Raw genomic sequence first — 15,372 nt, 5'->3', positions numbered from 1 at the left:
AGCTTGTAATATTACCTCGTTTAGGAATGGCATGCTTTTGCACGTTTCATGTCTTAATTTTGTTTTGATGCGTTTTAACAAAACCTCATCAAACACAGTTCTTTTGTCTTGTGGACGTTTCCTTCAAAATCAAATTAGGAATGACTGTGGCACCACTTTGAAACCTAGAAAGAGTCCCCTTTTTCTTTACATCTTGAGGCTATACTACAAGGCTTTACTACATTATAATCATTCGGCAAAGCCATCTTTCTATCTCCTTTTCAAATGTTGTTGCAGGTTCATCTTTTTATTTTTGTCGCTATATTATGTCCAAACACGAAGTCTTACTCAGTTTATAACATGTCAAAATCTTCGCAATTAAGGTCAACATTATACGACACTTGTAAAGAAAGGTTAAAAAACAAAAAAAAAAAAACAAAAACAAAAAAACAAACAAACAAACAAACAACAAAAACAAACTGTCCCACAAATCATCACCGGAAAAACATGTCTATCTGCACGATTGCATGTACTTTACCCGTCCCTTTCAAGGGCGTTAATTGACCTTTGGACATGGCGTCTTACCTTTCTGCTCAACCACGTTTCGATCAGATTCACCGTATGCATACCACAGCAGCACGACCCGCTTGATTGCATTCCACCGTAACAGTCAATGTGATATCTTGGCACGGTCTGGCACCATCCTCCAGCCGTCGTCTGTCTCTTCTCTCTATGCCTTCACATTATTTGTTTTGTTTCATGATTGTTTGGTGATGTATTTTTTGGGTTTTTTTTTTTTTTGTTTCTTGATCTTGTAGTGTAGAAATAGATCGGATTAGAGAATTTTCATGAAGATAGTGCTGTAATTGTTTCAGGTCAACTATTTTCTCTTGTACTTCAGATTATTTTCACTTGAGGAAAGCATTTATTGTTCATAAAAAAAAAACCATTTAGAATTGAAGAATTGGTTGAGTAGATACGAATACGGTACAGTAGTCTGACTGTATCCCTTAACAGTATTCATATGGAGCCGGAATTCATCCCGGTTCTGTATCGGTAAACGGATAACATTAATTGCTAGCCACTTTGGATAGAATTCCAGTTTATTTCAAATTGTTTCCCGTCAGATGCAACAGACCCAGTTAGGGTGGACGAGGGTTGTGTTTGAGATCAGTTGTTTTGGGGTTTTTTTAAACGAAGAAAATCTCGACTACACCCATGATTCGTATAGGTCCCTTTTGCGTGCATGTGAAGCGAGTGCTCTACACTGAGCTATCTCTTATAAAAACTAGTAATCGGTAATCAGGTCTGAGGTTCAGTACCCAGTCGAGGCAAGTTGATTTTTTGGGATGTTTTTTTTCTCTCCTTGTATTTTTCTTTATTGCTTTATCTGAATCTGATTCATTCACACTTTTTTCACATATTTATATAACACCACTGCTTTCTAATTGCCACTTTTGTGTGAAGGTTCAGCATGGGCAGAAAGACTTTGGATATGAAGTCCCTCACGAATAATATTTCAACTCTAAACTTATTAGCCTCAAATAAATGAGGCTGGACCGCACCTGCACCTACGCTCAGAGGAGCCTTTCTATTTCTTTTACTTTCATATTTTTCTGCTGTTGGGGTTCGAACGAAAGATCATGTGTTGTTAAGGGCATAACTTCTGACTGATGCTGGCCTTAACAACGCCATCCTCTCATCTCACATTCGTCTTGTCCACCATTCGCCATGTTTTGTCGACAAAGGACTCCCATTTTTATTCTTTTTTTTCCTCCCTTCTTTTTATAATGTGATAAAACTCGAACATGGTAATCTGCTTCGCATATTATATAAACAGTAATATTATAATATCGTTTGTCCTCAAAATAGGACGTTAGCCACAGCAAAAAAAAAACATTCAAGCAGCGACTTCCTGTTTCGCTTTCATATTACAAGTTTGCTTACTTTATATTTTATTTATAAAGGGTATCCGATGTGTACATCCGAACCCACTTATGGGCCTAATTTAACATTGTTGTAATGGACAATATTTTGCGTCCTTTTTTGTTTGTTGCTGTTGAGATTTCCATTACAACAATGTGCCCATAAATAATTGGGTAATCAGACCTGCACATAAGTGCACGTCGGTCTTTACATCGTACTTTAAATAAGAAAAAGCCTTATTTTCTTTGTGTTGTATATCTTTCTCTTACCACAGTGTCTTATCATCAACCCTAACCCCTTCCCCTCATTCGACCCAAATGTGACAAGGCATAAAGGTGGTCACAACTTTATGTCTCATTGAGTTCGTCGTCTTATTTTATAGGCCTGAACCACAGCTTCTTCATCTATTTAGTATTTTTAATTCCTTGCATAAATCTCAACATGTTTTTATTCACTTCTCTTCTTCAGAAAAAAGACCGACGACAACCAATGGTGGGAGTTGTTCGATCCAAATACATCCCGGTTCTATTACTACAACGCAACCTCCCAGAAGACGGTCTGGCATCGGCCCGAAAACTGTGATATCATACCCCTAGCTAAATTACAGGTATGTGTGAATACATTTTTTCATCATCATCATCATCATCATCATCATCATCATCATCATCATCATCATCATCATCGTCGTCGTCGTCGTCGTTGTCATTATCATCACCATCATCATCATCATCATCATCATCATCATCATCATCATCACAATCAGTTATTTAAAAAAAAAAAAATTTAAAAATTCACCCACCGCGCAACCACAAGATCTTTAAGCGTATGGTACTTATACTTTATTTTGCTTCTTTTTTCATTTGACTGGATGAAGTGGTCGAGTCCTGCATTTTTCAGATCTTTTTATTTGATGATACACACACACACACGCTTTTGCTTTACACACACACACGCGCGGGCGCGCGCGCGAGCGCGAGCGCGAACACACTCGCACACAGACACAGGGATAGACTTCTTAATAAATGATTAAACCTGAGCCGACGAGTTGATCACCATCCATCACTGAACATCACTTCTTGTATCGACAGTGTTGGAAAGTTAAAGGCACTGAAGGCACTTTGATTAAGGGACAGAATGAGACGCAATTCTTGGTGGGGAAAACCGATCTCTAATTAAAGCTACTCCTCAGCCAACCTCAGTAACTAAAAAGTTGATTGTCGCGTGTTTGAGATCGCGTACCGCATTTACATATGAAAATTACAAGTATGTCTTTCCGTAATGCAAGTTGACCCTTGAATTTAGGCATGTCAAAAGATCATGTTATATTTAGGCTTAACAGTTAACGTGGCTTAATTACCAGCCGTTTTTAGGATTTTCCCCAAAACTTCACACCCACTAACACAAAAATATATTTTTTATCACTCAAACACAATAGCAGTAAGGTCTTCCGATGCATAATTTCTTTAGCAAAACATGCTCTACAACACACTGTTCATTTTTTTTTTAAATTATGATGTACAAAAGAAATTTGAATAAGAAAAATGTTGGTTGTATCGTAACGAATGTGACGATTTTCCTATAGTTGGTAAGGAGAGACTAAACCGCACATCTGCTTACTCTGTCTACCAAGTTTGCATTTAGGCGGAGTGATTATATTTATAATATCATTTTAAAAGATAAATATATTTTGAGTATAGTAAGCAAACTGGCAGAGTGTACGATTATCCGCTGTGCGATTAAGCAGATCTGAACTATGCTTCCGTTTAGGTGCATTGTGAAGTAACTTTGTCACAAGTGTTAGTTACTGTAGTTCATGAATCATATTATGATGATTTCACGATTGTATGACGTTTGATAATTGTAGTTGTAGCGAACATTGCCGTTCATTCATTCATTGATTCAGTCTTGGTTGATTACCGTGGGAAGCCTTGATTAACACACTAAAAATGGCTATACGGTGTAGTTATGTAGTAATTGGACGTACATATGAATTTTCTTAGCCAATTATCCACCACTACCAAGTACATTCACTTATTAACCGGCCCTCATTTGAGAATGGAGCACTATCGCCCATCAATCACGATACGATGGTCCTGATAGACCTAAAAATGCCAAATTGCCTACAAAGTGAAGCCATCTCTTGAACAACAATGATTAAATGCCAGTTGCCCTACTCAACCCTACTGAAGTGTAGATAGTATGCGCTTGGCTAAGAAGCTCACAATATTGCCATCTGGAAGTATAACGGACCAACACACAACACTATGTGTAACCATGAACTTTTATAGTCTGGTTATTACAGTTTAGTGAGAATTACTCATAAACATAGATGGAGAAAACAATAACAAAGACGAGTGACGTTAACTTCGTTCTATCTATATATTCACACAGTCGTTTTAAGCAAAATACTGGGAAAGTAACACGATTTAAGAAAACGCACGACGGACATGTCTGACTCACTGGTCGGATTCGCCAGTCAAGGCTAAGGGTTGAACAGGCCTGATAAGTTTACAGATTTAATAGTTTTCATACCTTTTGTGTGTGTGTGTGTGTGTGTGTGTGTGTGTGTGTGTGTATGTGTGTGTGTTTGTGTGTTTGTTTTCATTTTTGTTGATTTGTTTGGTTTGTTGTTGATGTTGATATTTTGGTAGTGTTGTTGCTGTTGGTGGTTGTTGATGTCAGTGTTTTGTGTGTGGTGTGTTTGTTTGGTTTGTTTCTTTTTGTTTGTTTTGGTTCAGTTTTTTTTTTGCCGTTGTTTATTTATTTATTTTGGTTTGTTATTTAATCATTTAAGTAGTTTAGGTAGTTGTTTGTATATTTTTTTTTTTCAGTGGAGGTCCCGGAACTGAAAAAAACAACCATAAACACACTCAATCTAACGAAAATTAATGTTATGACTTCCATTCCATATTGGTAAACCAATGTCACGACCATTATCATCACAGACTTCATTACACAGACCATTCAAAACCTTTGGAGAGGTCAGACGTTTTGTTTATAAACTAATCTATCAGACATGCTACATCTTATGTGGAAATAAGGGGGTTAAAATAAAAGTAGATCAGAGCAGACCTCCCTGTATTTTTGATATTGTGACTCACAAACGTCTTCGTCCACCCATTCGGTTTGGAAACTCAACTTCTTATCCATCCTTCTGATAACACAAACGCAAACTGGCAGGAGGCAAAAGTGGTTGTAAAGTAAACACCAATTAATTTATGCAGACTTGCCATTTGTGTAGATTTAATTGGTATAAATAGAATTCTCATTAACATCGTCGTCGTCGTCGTCGTCGTCATCATCATCATCATCATAGTTATCATTTGGAGCCAAGTTTGACCAAATTCGGATTCGACCTTTTAAAAAAAAAATTATAATGTAAATCAAATTTGTGAGGAAAAGTTGTGATAAATATCAATTTATTCATATGTGTACAATATGAGCGGCTTTTTGTCGTTCCTCAAACGATTTATAATTGTCATTGATGCGTATTTTAAAATAAAGATTTGAATTTATTAACCTCCTTACCCCCCCCCCCCCCTTTAAAAATAACAACAACAAACAACAACAAAAGACAAACAAACAAACAAACAAACAAAACAAAACAAAATAAAAAACAAAACAAGAAAAAACAATAAAAACAAAAACAAACAAGGACAAAAAAAAAGAAGATATTTTCTTTGTTGCACTTGGTAGTAATAAACCACGAAAATTTTAAATATGAGATAACATAATTAGTTGTTGAATAAATTAAATTGAAGGAAAATGAAACTTTCCTTTAGGCAAATTAATTTTGTCTTTAACTAACCTCATTTTTTTCCTCATCATTATTGTATGGAGATATTTATTTGTGGCCAAACCCCCTTAAAGAATTCGGCCTATCTGAAGATTGATTTTGTATGTTATGTCTTCACAGTTTACACATGTCTAGTCGAGTCTTAATTTGGGATTTGCCAGCGCGGGTCACCTGGTGATAGAGTTATGTGTTACAAGGTCAAGTAGAATGAAAAATGCCATTCTCCATTAGATTTTCGGGGAACCACAGAGCACCAAACTACTGCTGAAATGAAACATTAATGCTCGGCACGCTCTTTGTGGTCTGCTCACGTGGGGTTCATAACTTTTATTTTTTATTTTAAAATTTTGTTTTGTTTTGAAATTTAATTTCTTTAAAAAAAAGAGATAGGCCCCAACTGTGGGCAAAAAACCTGATGGAATAATTAAGGGAATATTTGCTTGCAGTCGCACACAGTAATCACGAAAAAAAATTCTCTTTTCCTAGATTAAAAAAAAATGTTTTATGCATCTTAATTCAAATGGAATTATTTGTTGATATCATAATTTATCATCATTACCAGAATGTACTAGTTTCAACATCATTACCCATAGTGCCGGAAAATGTCTTCATGATTGACATAGGAAGGCAATATCTTAGCTTTTATTTAAATAATTTTTTATAAATCTTTTATGTAATTCATACCTCCAGATTTACTAATAATTTTCATATAAAGGGATTGTGATTTGGTTTATAGCTCTCTTTTTTTTCTGTGCGGACACATTTTGTTACAATGGACCCAAATTAGTGTGCTTGCAATGTTTCAGGTCAATGATGGTTAACTTTGAAAACTTAAAAACTCTATTGCTTCATGATGACTTATAATGCAGTTTGTAGGGATAAGCCTTAAGAATGATCACAGATCGTTGTTTTGTCTTGATTGTTTGTACATGCACTGCGTTGTCTCACGCCACAAATGCGACTTGAGACTATGTTCTGGGCGATCGTAAAGCCACCAACTTAATCCACAACAAACAAAAACAAACAAACAAAAGAACAGAACAACAACAACAAAAATACCAACCCAAAAACCAAACAAACCAACCAAAAACAAACAAAAACAAGAAAATAAACATACAAAAAAAAAAAAAAAAAGCAACAGAAAACAAAATCAAACTGCAATGCATGTTGCGCTATTGCCATTTTAAAGTCCGAGTTGAAAATCTCATTTTGTTAACAATTTAGTTATATTATACTGTACTAATATCCATTTGCAACTGGAATCTATTTCCCATCAATCCTACTCGGCTCGGTACTCTTAACGCTTACACGTAATATCACGTTCTACGTACCAAGCTGACTTTGGCGACTTCTTGAGTGGGATCAGGAATAGAAGTCATTTGGATTCAAGTGTTTTCTCACACCTCTCATCTCTACTACTAAACTATAAAATGTACACAATCAATTGATAGAGATTTGCAACTGTTTTTTGTTCTAGTATAAAAAGCAATAGTCTTTAATCAGATTCCGTCATCATGTATTGTGTTTGAGATGCGCCGCCTTCTGATCTGCCATTCGTTTCCTCTTTCTTCTCTGGAGTAAAACGTTTATTACAACCATTCGGTTCTCCTGGAATTTTCAGTTAAGCGGTTCCAAAAATGTAACTTTCACAACGAGCAGATTAACAAGTCGTTTATAATCGCCGAATTCAGTTAATTATTAATATGCCTCTAACTGGATGATTCAAATTATTGGTGCAATCTTTTCTACTCCTCATACAGGTCATCACTATCTCATTTCGGTAATGTTTATAGTAAAAGATCAAGTTTGCTGACCAAATATAGGAAACTATAATATTTATTGTTTATATGTTAAAGAGAAGGAAAGAATTACACATATTATCATAAGAAACAGCGTTAGGCCCGAACCATGAAGATTCCATCGCGTATCAAGAATACGTTTCGCTTGTACCGGACGGCTTCTAAGCATCTGTTACCGGACGTTGTAGGATATATCGTTCTCTTGTTTCGAACTTCACAAGACTCGGTGGTGAGTTGGATTTCTTTTATAAACGTTCGCGCTTGTGTGTGTGTTTGTGTGTGTATTTGTATATGCCTATGATTAATTATATATTTTGTTTAGGGTGAGATGGCCGAGTGTATAAAGCATTGCACTTTAATATTGAGAACCCGGGGTCGAGCCCAGCTGTCAGCATTTCTTTTTTTTTTTTTTCTCCAGTCAGAAACTTAGCCATTGTTGTTCGTTTTGCGGTGTTGCGGTGCGGCTGACGCCCTGGTTATTTTGGGGGCTTTTCTCTCTCTCTCTCTCTCTCTCTCTCTCTCTCTCTCTCTCTCTCTCTCTCTCTCTCTCTCTCTCTCTCTCGATAGACCCTTATGTAAAAGAAAATGTAATGAGGAAAAAGGAAAGGAGTTTAATTTGTTAATTTTTGTTTGTCAATTTATATTTTCAGGTTTTTGTTTTGTTTTGGTTTGTATGTGTGAATCTGTAATTTTTTTGTGTGTTTTTTTTGTTTGTTTTTGGTTTGTTTTGTTTTTTAAAAGTTATTTTAAAGAATTTGGCGCGATCACTTCCCCCTCTCGGCTTTCTTATTGAGACGATTGCTTTTTTTTTTTCTTTTCTTTTTAATAGCAGCTATTAGTTTCTATCTTAAACCTTTGGATCAAATCATTTTGAGAATTGCCATCAACCAAGGCCTTCTGCATAGAGGGCCTTGCATCAACGCAACATTTTCAAAATCAACTTGTCATTTCTCTTCCCCCCCCCTCTCTCTCTCTCTCTCTCTCTCTCTCTCTCTCTCTCTCTCTCTCTCTCTCTCTCTCTCTCTCTCTCTCTCTCTGTCACGAACTTGCCACCAGCAGTAATAATTCGCGCGTTGACAACTTCTTTCATGACTTCTCGACGAAATATTCTTGGAATTCAAACTTATGCAAATGATTGTATAATATCGTTCATGACGTTGCCATGATGAAGTATGCTTAAATGTGTCATTAATAATTGGAATGGGTAAAAGTAACGTTCGGATCAACCCACCCCCGTACCCATCGGTTAGTGTGCGGAATGTGACGGGTCAAAACAAAGGTGTACAAAAAAGCGTTATATATATATATATATATATATATATATATATATATATATATATATATATATATATATATATATATAGATAGATAGATAGATAGATAGATAGATAGATAGATAGATAGATAGATAGATAGATAGATAGATAGATAGATAGATAGATAGATAGATAGACAGATAGGTAGATAGTAAAAAAATGAGATAAATAAATAAATCAAAATAGATAGGTAGATAGATAAATAAATAAATAAATAGATACAAGAATTAATGAATATAAATAGATAAATGAGTAAATAAATATAAATAGATAGATGGATAAATAAATTTTAAAAATATATAAATGGATAAATAAATAGATAAATAAATAAATGAATAATGAATGAATACATATACATATATATATATATATATATATATATATATATATATATATATATATATATATATATATATATATATATATACATATATATATACACACACACACACATACATTTTACCACATTCAGCACACAAACTGATAGCCACAAGTGTGTGGGTTTAAACAGTAGTTTCGGAATTCATGAAAAATATTGGTAAGTTCGATGTAAATATATTATAGATTACGAGTATGGACAATATTCATATCATTCCCACGATTTTCATCACGTTCAATGCGATTGATGGGCCCAATTTATCATTGGCTGGAAGTCATGATCAGTGGCGACGATTTCTCAACTATGTTATTGTATCATCTAATAACAAGGTTAAGCGATTTTGAGCTTGTTCATTGGCCATTTTGGATAATGGAGATCCCAAGCCCTCAACTAATTTTCTTTCTGCTTTGTCCGATTTTCGGATCGGAAGGTCCTGGGTTCGAGCCTTGCTCGGCGCATAGTTGAGTCCTTGGAGAAGGCTCTTTACTCATTCTCTTATCGTACTCATGTGTAAAATGAGTACCTGGCCGTTAATAGCGTTGTCTCTATCAGAAAAAAAAATGTAATATCGCCTAACAGGCCTCATGTCCCGCCCTACATGTTAGATTTTGCTGTTGGCCAGGGATCCCCTGTAAAGCGCTTTGAGCACGTTTAGTGGACATTGCGCTATATAAAAGCTCATTCTTCTCATTCTTATCTGGCACTGTTTCATACACACTTATTTCAACCTGTAGATATGAGAATGTTCTGCTACAAGAGTTGTCACAGCTAGCGGAATTTATCTTTTGGCTGCTGCTCTTTGTGGTTTGGACAGCTTGATCTTCATTAATTGCTGCTTTCACCGGGGGGAAAACCCTGACATAAACCATCATGAAACTGCTAGCTAAGTCTTGGGATTGCATAATGTGTAGATAGTTGTTTTCGTGTTTTTCACACACGGAGATGAGGGTTATATTACACCCACGTGTTATTTTTATGCATATGAAGATTACATGGGATATATACATATATTATAATCATTAAGGATATTTTAAAAAATTGTTTAAAGCGCTTCAAATTATTTAATGATGGATGTCGTACGTTTCAAACAACCACCCATCCAAACACACACACACACACACACACACACACACACAGAGAGAGAGAGAGATAGAGAGAGAGAGAGAGAGAGAGAGAGAGAGAGAGAGAGAGAGAGAGAGAGAGAGAGAGTATAGAACATAGAACAAGTTCCTTTTGTAATTAAGAGAAATGCTCATACAATGGCAGTTATTCCACCTTTTCCCTAGTGTTATAATTTCCATATTATGATAATTTGCCATAGGTGGTAAGATGTCTCGTTCTGATTTTTTAAAAAAATCCAAGCCATATTTAGTGTTAATACGGACAGGATTTAATGGTAATTTCTCGTAAAACTTTGGTCTTGACCTAAGGACACTACATACGTACTTCTTCTTCACCATTATTATTATTATTATTATTATTATTATTATTATTATTATTATTATTATTATTATTATTATTATTATTATTATTATTATTATTATTATTGTCATCATCATAATCATCATCATCATCATCATCATCATCATCGTCGTCGTCGTCATCATCATCATCATCATCATCATCATCATCATCATCATCATCATCATCATCATCATCATTAATTATTTTCCGGGGTTTTTTTTTTTGGTTTTTTTTTTGTGTAGGGATTTTTTTTATGTGATGTAAATACGTGATGGTGACAACTTAACCCCCAATTAATTTATTTTGCCTTTACTGAAGAGACAAGGCTCAGCCGTGGTGACCGCTTCATGTTTTATCATTGCAAAGCTCAGCGTAACGAAAGGTTGAAAGTTGACAACCAAAGGAACTAATCCAAGAGGCTCCGATTATAATCACTTTTTGCAATGGAAGGAAAGGGAGAGGAGATAGACGAGAGTAAAAAAAAGATGAACGAAAGCAACTGCAGCTTTAGAGAGGGCATTTCAAGCGTTATTGATCAGACTTACTTCTCTTATCATAACATAGGTTTATTTTGACGTGCTCGTATATGCAGGTCTGATCACCCAATTGTTATGAATTCATTGTTGTATTGGTAAATAGTCTCAAACCAACTCAAAATGTTGCCCATTACAACAGTATTAAATCCGGCCCATAATTGCGTCCGGTTATTAGATCTGCATATTTTTTAGGTACGTCGATTTATATCTGAAGAGATTTTTAGCAACTCAATTCTATTTGAAGTTTTACTCTATTTGTCCTTTTTATTTTATTTTCTTCTCTTCTCCAGACCTTAAAGCAGAACACCGAGGTCCGTGATGGCGTCAGTGAACGTGAAGGTGGAACTCCTAACAGTGGCACCAACAAAAAGAAGGAGATGGGAACCCAAACACCCATGTCCACACCGGTAGGTCATTCTTGTGTGCTGTTACTATAAACACCTTACCGCCTAAATGACTCATTTGAAGTTCTATATTATACGACGATTTTGATCGTTATCTGCACGAAATGAGATGATAACGCTCAACGCGAGGCCCCAGGCCAATCGCTACACTTTATATTATGTAAGAGGAGATAGATGACGCCTGTATGGCATTTTATATATTATATATATAATATTCGATATTCAACTGAGGCAACGCTGTTACCTCCAGGTACACTGTACTCATTTTACACCCCGGGTACGGTGAGAGAATGTCAGTAAAGAAACTTTTTCAAAGACTGAGCTCCGCGTCGTTTCCAGCGGGACTCGAATTAGAGGATCACAGTTCTGAGTGCAAGTGTCATACCACAAGTACTCAAAGCCGCTCACGGTGTCGGGTAAAAGTAAAAATCGAAACTCGCCTGTAAAGGGATAAACAATGGCTGTGAGTATACACCACTTTGTCACCGTCAAAGGGTCATCATTCCACGACTTTGATGCGTTATGGTTTTTGTACATTGCCCCTCCCCGCTTAGACTAAATTTCTCTCAGATCACAACTTCTTTCATTATTTACCACCCAACAAAGGAAACTCCTAACCATTTTCACACAGAAAGCAGTAACAGCGATGCGACTTGGGCGTCATTCGATGTGACTGTTCTCTTGGTTTAGGTTGGAATGAAGTCGAATAATCCCGCTTTTGAACACGAAACGACAGACCACTGGGCAGTAAAATGGTATCAAGCTATTTTACAACATTTGATATTCATCATAGTTATTCTGTCATACTTTGAAAAAAACACGTTAAAAAAAAATTGACCAGAAAACTCGTCCTTCAAATACTTAAGAATTCACAGGTTTGAGAGTTTTTGACAAGATGAGAGCCAATATCATCAATCCATAATTGAAGGACGAGTTTTCTGGCCAAAATTTTAAAACATTTTTATTCTCTTTAGAGTTTGGCCTGAAAACTTTTATTAATTTCAGATTTGGATTACGGTGACCCATAACTCCCCGAAATGATTAAACCTGAAGCTTTTTTTTTAAAGTCTTGGATGAGAGACAGTTCGAGCGAGGTCCGTTTTCAATCTTTCGAAAACGATGTAGGTAGAATGGAGTAAAGTTTTTATGGCCAAATGAGAAAAATGTGTTTTGTCAGAGTATCTACGTCAGAATAGGCCTTACTTGCCACTTGCCACCAACTATCCGAGATGACTCACCACTCACGACTTACCCCTGGCTATTATGAAGTAGTATCCTATAATATTTTGTAATCTGAGATGTTGTACATAGGTAATGATATGTATATGAAAAATAAAGAAATTACTTACATGTACCTAGTATAATAAAAATAATAATAATAATAATAATAATAATAATAATAATAATAATAATAATACTATACATACGAACAAGAGGTCAACACAATCACGGTCACTGACTTGTGTTGGTATTTGATAGGACTGTATTATATTAAGTTTCATCATGGCCATTGTGCATGGTGGCATTCTCTCTTGATCTTGTTGACTCTTGGCGACTTTGCGGATGTTTGTGCGTGTGTGTGTGTTTTTATTGTTTGTTTGTTTTGTTTGTTTGTTTTTGCTGTTTATTATTATTATTATTATTATTATTATTATTATTATTATTATTATTATTATTATTATTATTATTATTATTATTATTATTATTATTATTATTATTGTTTTTTTGGGTTTATTTTGGACGGGAGGGGGGGGGGTATTTGCTTTTTTTTTTATTTCATTTATTGGAGTTATGTTTTTAGTTTGGTTTGAATTTGTTGGGTGGGGGGGGGGGGGGGTCGTTGTTTTTCCTTTCTTTCTTTCTTTTTTTCTTCTTCTTTTTGTGTGTGTGTGTGTGAGAGAGAGATCATAAATTGCTTAACTGTTAACGTTAATGGTGTCACATTGCTCAGGAGTAGAAATATTGTATTTAATAACTTTGCGTCTGAATATCAAAATATGAGACACATCCAGTCAACCATTTGTATGTGACAACTGAAATGCCCCCCCCCCCCCCCCCCTTCCGGCCCCCTTTAAATCCAAACGCAATTATCAAGTTTGAGGCATGCTTTATGTTTGTGTGTGTATGTGTGGTGTTTGAAGAGTGAGTGAGTGAAACATACACACACACACACACACACACACACACACACACACACAGAGAGAGAGAGAGAGAGAGAGAGAGAGAGAGAGAGAGAGAGAGAGAGAGAGAGAGAGAGAGAGAGAGCATCATATCAAATTTACACAACAAAACAGATTTTAGTTTTGAGTTCGATACCCTGCCATCTCGTTTTCTTTTAACACCACCCTTCCCCTTTCTTTCATCTCTCTTATAATAATATGTTGTAGGTGATGTATCATGCCCTTATTTTTACGGTTTGTTTTGTAACAATGATGGTTATTTATTCTGATATGGCTGTATGTCACGCTCAGCGTGTTCAATTGTTTCACAACTGCCTTTAGTATGTTTATTAATGTTTTTTTAAAAGTAATCCAGTTACATAGCAACCTCTGTCATCTAATGTTAGCCCCTCTAATTTTCATCTCATCTCACCCTACCCCCGTCTCTCTCTCTCTCTCTCTCTCTCTCTCTCTCTCTCTCTCTCTCTCTCTCTCTGTGTGTGTGTGTGTGTGTGTGTGTGTGTGTGTGTGTGTGCGTGTTTGTTTATATATTAATCGAAGCGTTTAACATGTCAATATAATTGTCCCTTATGGGTGCAGTCACACTACTATAATATATCTGATAGACGAAAAAATGTGAAACTCTCTCTATGTTTGGTGAACTGTTGAGATACATTGACAACAGAGGCACTAGTAAAATGATACATTAATCTTCTCTTCGGGATTGTAGTTAGATGTCTCGCCCACGATATGAAAGATATGGGGTTTAAACCTCACCGGAGACACTCCGCCTAATGCCATTTTTAAGTTTGAAAAAAAAAAAAAGAGGAAAGGAAAAAGAAAGAAAATTAAATTAAGAATGAATCTTGCTGTGTACGTAGTACGTCATCATGGTATGAATAAGGATAATTTTATGAAATATCAAAAGAAATTTAAAAAAATATTTTGGGCACAGTAAACACACGGATCTAGACATACACGTATCGTACTGTACACACATCAACACAAATAAATGTTGACGGAGGTGGTGTTGAGTTTCAATAAATTGCTGTTGTCGTCCTCAACAGGAGCAGTGGCATTCATCTGTCAGCAGTACAGTCTCTCTCTCTCTCTCTCTCTCTCTCTCTCTCTCTCTCTCTCTCTCTCTGTCGTTGATATCACCACACAGCCATCCGTGATACCGATCGCTGTTATTCTTTATTTAAAAGAAAAACAGACGTAAAGAATAGCTAGCATATCAAATGCTGATAATATCTAACTCTTACACCAATTTTATCACTTATCGAATGTTATCTTGACACAGTGTGTGTAGTATTCACAATGTGATGGTGTTATATTTTTGTTGTTTTAAATAACGAGATATATCTAGCTTAATTATGGCACAGCATTTAATTTGATAGCTAGTCATTTGTGTTGCCAGGAAATAATAACTTAAGCTTAGCTTACACAGTTTATGGTAGTCTGTGTCGCCCGGTTGAACAAAAACAAATAGTGAATGACATTTCCGAGTTATTTACTGTTGCGCTGTGTTGTGTGAGTAGTTTATCACTGTTGAATGGATTTACTCCCCATGTTTACAATGCTTCTTCGAGGAAGGATATAGTATACGTGTTA

The 15,372-nt window shown here is 35.7% G+C and overlaps 1 protein-coding gene across 4 annotated transcripts in view; it reads left to right on the top strand.

Annotated features, from left to right (window-relative positions):
* The window catches only part of LOC144978490 (uncharacterized), a 129,913-nt gene that overhangs the window by 92,311 nt on the left and 22,230 nt on the right, over positions 1-15,372 (top strand). The window contains exons 3-4 of one of the 4 annotated variants that reach the window (XM_078924647.1): positions 2,374-2,512; positions 11,486-11,602. In XM_078924647.1, coding sequence (XP_078780773.1) covers positions 2,374-2,512; positions 11,486-11,602 — 256 coding nt within the window. Of the gene's footprint in view, positions 1-2,373; positions 2,513-11,485; positions 11,603-14,917; positions 14,977-15,088; positions 15,369-15,372 lie in introns of those variants that run through there. The other 3 variants (XM_078924653.1, XM_078924649.1, XM_078924648.1) reach the window with 3 other exon arrangements.

The sequence above is a fragment of the Berghia stephanieae genome, chromosome 8, assembly GCF_034508935.2.
Source record: "Berghia stephanieae isolate SIO BIC M18660-M18661 chromosome 8, UCSD_Bste_1.3, whole genome shotgun sequence".
Lineage (NCBI taxonomy): Eukaryota > Metazoa > Mollusca > Gastropoda > Nudibranchia > Aeolidiidae > Berghia > Berghia stephanieae.
The sequence above is the reverse complement of the archived record's forward strand: the minus strand, read 5'-3'. Positions and strand labels throughout refer to the sequence as shown.